This window comes from Oreochromis niloticus, linkage group LG14 (genome assembly GCF_001858045.2).
Source record: "Oreochromis niloticus isolate F11D_XX linkage group LG14, O_niloticus_UMD_NMBU, whole genome shotgun sequence".
NCBI lineage: Eukaryota > Metazoa > Chordata > Actinopteri > Cichliformes > Cichlidae > Oreochromis > Oreochromis niloticus.
Window position 1 is genome coordinate 7,799,890 of NC_031979.2, and position 3,041 is coordinate 7,802,930.

Below are 3,041 nucleotides of genomic sequence, written 5' to 3' on the forward strand. Positions count from 1 at the left end.
TCACATTAAGCGTGAGCTACGCAGCGGATGGAACTTCCTCAAAGCAGGTTTTCAACAGGCAAAAGATGAATAATTATAAACTATAAAAAATGAATAACTGTTACGTGGCCTGTTGCAGACAAAGAGGTTTGAATGGCAATTTAACAAAAGATATAAATATCTCTTTCTTTTTTTTCTTTTTTAATTTTACCACTCACTCAACAAAGAGAGTCTATGTAATAAAGACGAATCCAACCACAGTTAAAGCAAACATGAAAGCACGCATCTAAAGCATCTAAATGGCACAGGATGAACACACCGTGTAGAGAGTGGTTTTTGAGGTTTGATGTTGTTCCATTACTAACCTAGTTACAAAAACAAATAACTGTTTAAGGTTAGTTGATGCTGAGTACAGATGACCGTGTAGTGAGTTTTGAATAACTTCAATTGTGCTAATCTGGACTTTATGTCTGGATTGTTTCACACCTAGAGCCTTTTTGGATTGTTTGCTACAAGCGTAGAGAGCTACGTCTCTTTGCCAAAACTCATAGGAGTCATAGGACTGGAGTGCTGCTGGCCTCCGTACTAAGATGCTGACAAAAAAGCACAACAGCCTCAGCTGCACTGAAGGATTTATACCCAAAGACACACACATGACTGTGCCAAATGATGTTAAAGGCAATCAAAAGAAGATGTCTTATCACGAAAATGAAAATGCCCCGTTTTCATATCTGCTGCGTATATAAAGGATTGACAGTAAATACCAGGTGATAGTTAGGGTAGAGGCATCAGCTCTAATTCTGAGTTGATACTGCTTCACTTAAAGCATCAGCAACTGTGTGCTCACCTGGAGATGTCCTGCATGCAGGTTCCTGACGTGCTTGCCACACATGTCCATCCCATCTTAACTTGCAGTTTGATCGTAAAAAGATCCTGCCAGTAGTCAGCTTTAGAGCGTGATTTGAACAATAAATCTAAAAAAAACAAATAAATTAATAACTAAAAAAACAAGGGCTGCTGTTTTAGCGCAAGAATGAATTAATATACACACCTGTATCTAGAAAACAAAATTATATACATCAAATGATAGCAGAAGTAAAGATTTTTTCTTCCATATCAGATATAATAAACATGATAATTTTGTGCAACTTAGAACATCTGAATGATTTTGCCTGGAAGCAATTCAGGCAATTCACAGTGATCATCTATATTTCTATGTGTAAATTTTAGCTCTCATGCACAGCTGTCACTTTCTGCAACAGCGGCAGCTGCACCAATCCTTACAGCCTCAAAAAAGTTCATTCTGATGCCGTCAAAGGCATGTGTCAGTTTAAGTAATTTCCAATTAATCTTAGGGGAAAAACGCAGGTTTGAGAGTTGTTAACGTAGTCCGTGAGGTTCATGACAGCTTGTAAAGCATTTGTGATTGAATTGTTTTAATAACCTAACAAAAAGCCTCTTTGCACATCTATTTCACAAAATAACTCAAGACAATCCAACACAGTGATGCAAACAGACTCTGGCATAATCTCTGACTTGCCAAGTATTTAATATTTATATATTTAAGAGCAACATTTAGAGCAAACTTTGTCTGATGGAACTAACAAAAGTTGTTAATTTTAGTACTCATTACACATTAGTTTACATTTCCAAGTCAACAGGAGAGCTTATACACCGGAAAAACAAAAACAATGCAAAACTAGATAACTAGATAAATGAGATACAAAACTGGGCTTCTTAAATACTGATATTCATTTCCCCTTACAACCTTACTCTGAAACATTCTCACAAGAAACTGGGAAATCTGACTGGTCATGTTCAATGACTATTCAGTGGACCTGTCTGTGTCCTCTTTTTTCTTCCAGAAACCATCAAATGAGAAGTAATACAACAGTGGATCCAGACAGCAGTTCACACTGGCAAGACAATTCAGAGCAGCCCGTCTATTATCAAAGAAAACAGTCAAGGACACAGGCAAGAAGAATATACAGAACATCAACAAGTTCATGGCAAAAATCAGCATGACGTTCACTCTGTTGTTGATCCTGGTGGTGATATTCAAATGTCTGTTTAGAGTCAAAGACACCAGAACTGTGGACACAATATTGATGAACAGCAGGGTGAAGAGTAACACAAGCTGAAAATACGCTATTGGAGGAAAGAAGTCATTCTTGTCATCAAAACAAGTCGAAACATTCGAAGTCTTGTTTTGTAAATATTTTGAAAAGGCCACACTCTCTGGGATATTCACAATCACCACAATCAGCCAGACGAGTGCAGCTCCTTTTGAGGCGTTGGACAAGGACCGAAGTTGGCGTGACTTCAGAGGATAGACTACAGCCAGCAGCCGGTCTATGCTGATGAAGGTGATGAAGACGGCGCTGGAGCGGATGTTGTTGCGAAAAAGCATCGTGAGCCAGATGCACGCCATGTCTCCCAGAGGCCATTTGTTTGTGGCATAAAAGTAGACCTTCATTGGTAAGGAGATGATGAGCAGGAGGTCTGAGATCACCAGGTTGATCATGAAGACAGCATTGGCTGATTTGCGGCTGTGGTGGCGAAGAAGAATCCATAGCGACAGAGCGTTGAGAGGCAGTCCGAGCGTTATAACAGATCCATAAACTACAGCGTACACCGTGTCAGCTTCTGTTCCATTTCGTGCCATTTTGAGCCACGTTGATTTCGTGCATGTTTTGCGTGAGTGTGAAATGTAGAAGTGGGGGAAGTGACTGTATGAGTGTTAGAAACCACAAGACACACCTCCCTGCAAATCACAAGTGTCAAAAACAGTGTAAAAAAAAACCGTTTCAACAGTGCTGAAGTAGCAGAGAAAGCTGAAACAGGAAGTAACCTTATAAGAATGAAAGAGTTAACCCTACGTGAAACTAGTTCTGTGTGGGAGCCTAAAGTTGAAAGAAAAAAAAGTTACAATTTACTTAATTTATTTACAAGTTACTGGGGAATTTTAATTTTTAATCGAAAAACAATGAAAGAATTCAAGAAATTTTACCTCTGTTTTACAGGGAAATCAGAATTTTGTTTGAGTTAAAATCTGATTCTCT

The 3,041-nt window shown here is 38.7% G+C and overlaps 1 protein-coding gene across 1 annotated transcript; it reads right to left on the bottom strand.

Annotated features, from left to right (window-relative positions):
* Positions 1 to 1,486: 1,486 nt before the first annotated feature.
* Positions 1,487 to 2,746, bottom strand: LOC100697641 (lysophosphatidic acid receptor 6-like). The gene has a single exon (XM_005461706.4). The coding sequence runs from the start codon at positions 2,642 to 2,644 to the stop codon at positions 1,805 to 1,807; it is 840 nt and encodes a 279-aa protein (XP_005461763.1). The 5' UTR covers positions 2,645 to 2,746; the 3' UTR covers positions 1,487 to 1,804.
* Positions 2,747 to 3,041: the final 295 nt, after the last annotated feature.

Coding starts and splice junctions, on each gene's coding strand:
- LOC100697641 (XM_005461706.4), bottom strand. CDS start 2,644: ATGGCACGAAATGGAACAGAAGCTGACACGGTGTACGCTGTAGTTTAT.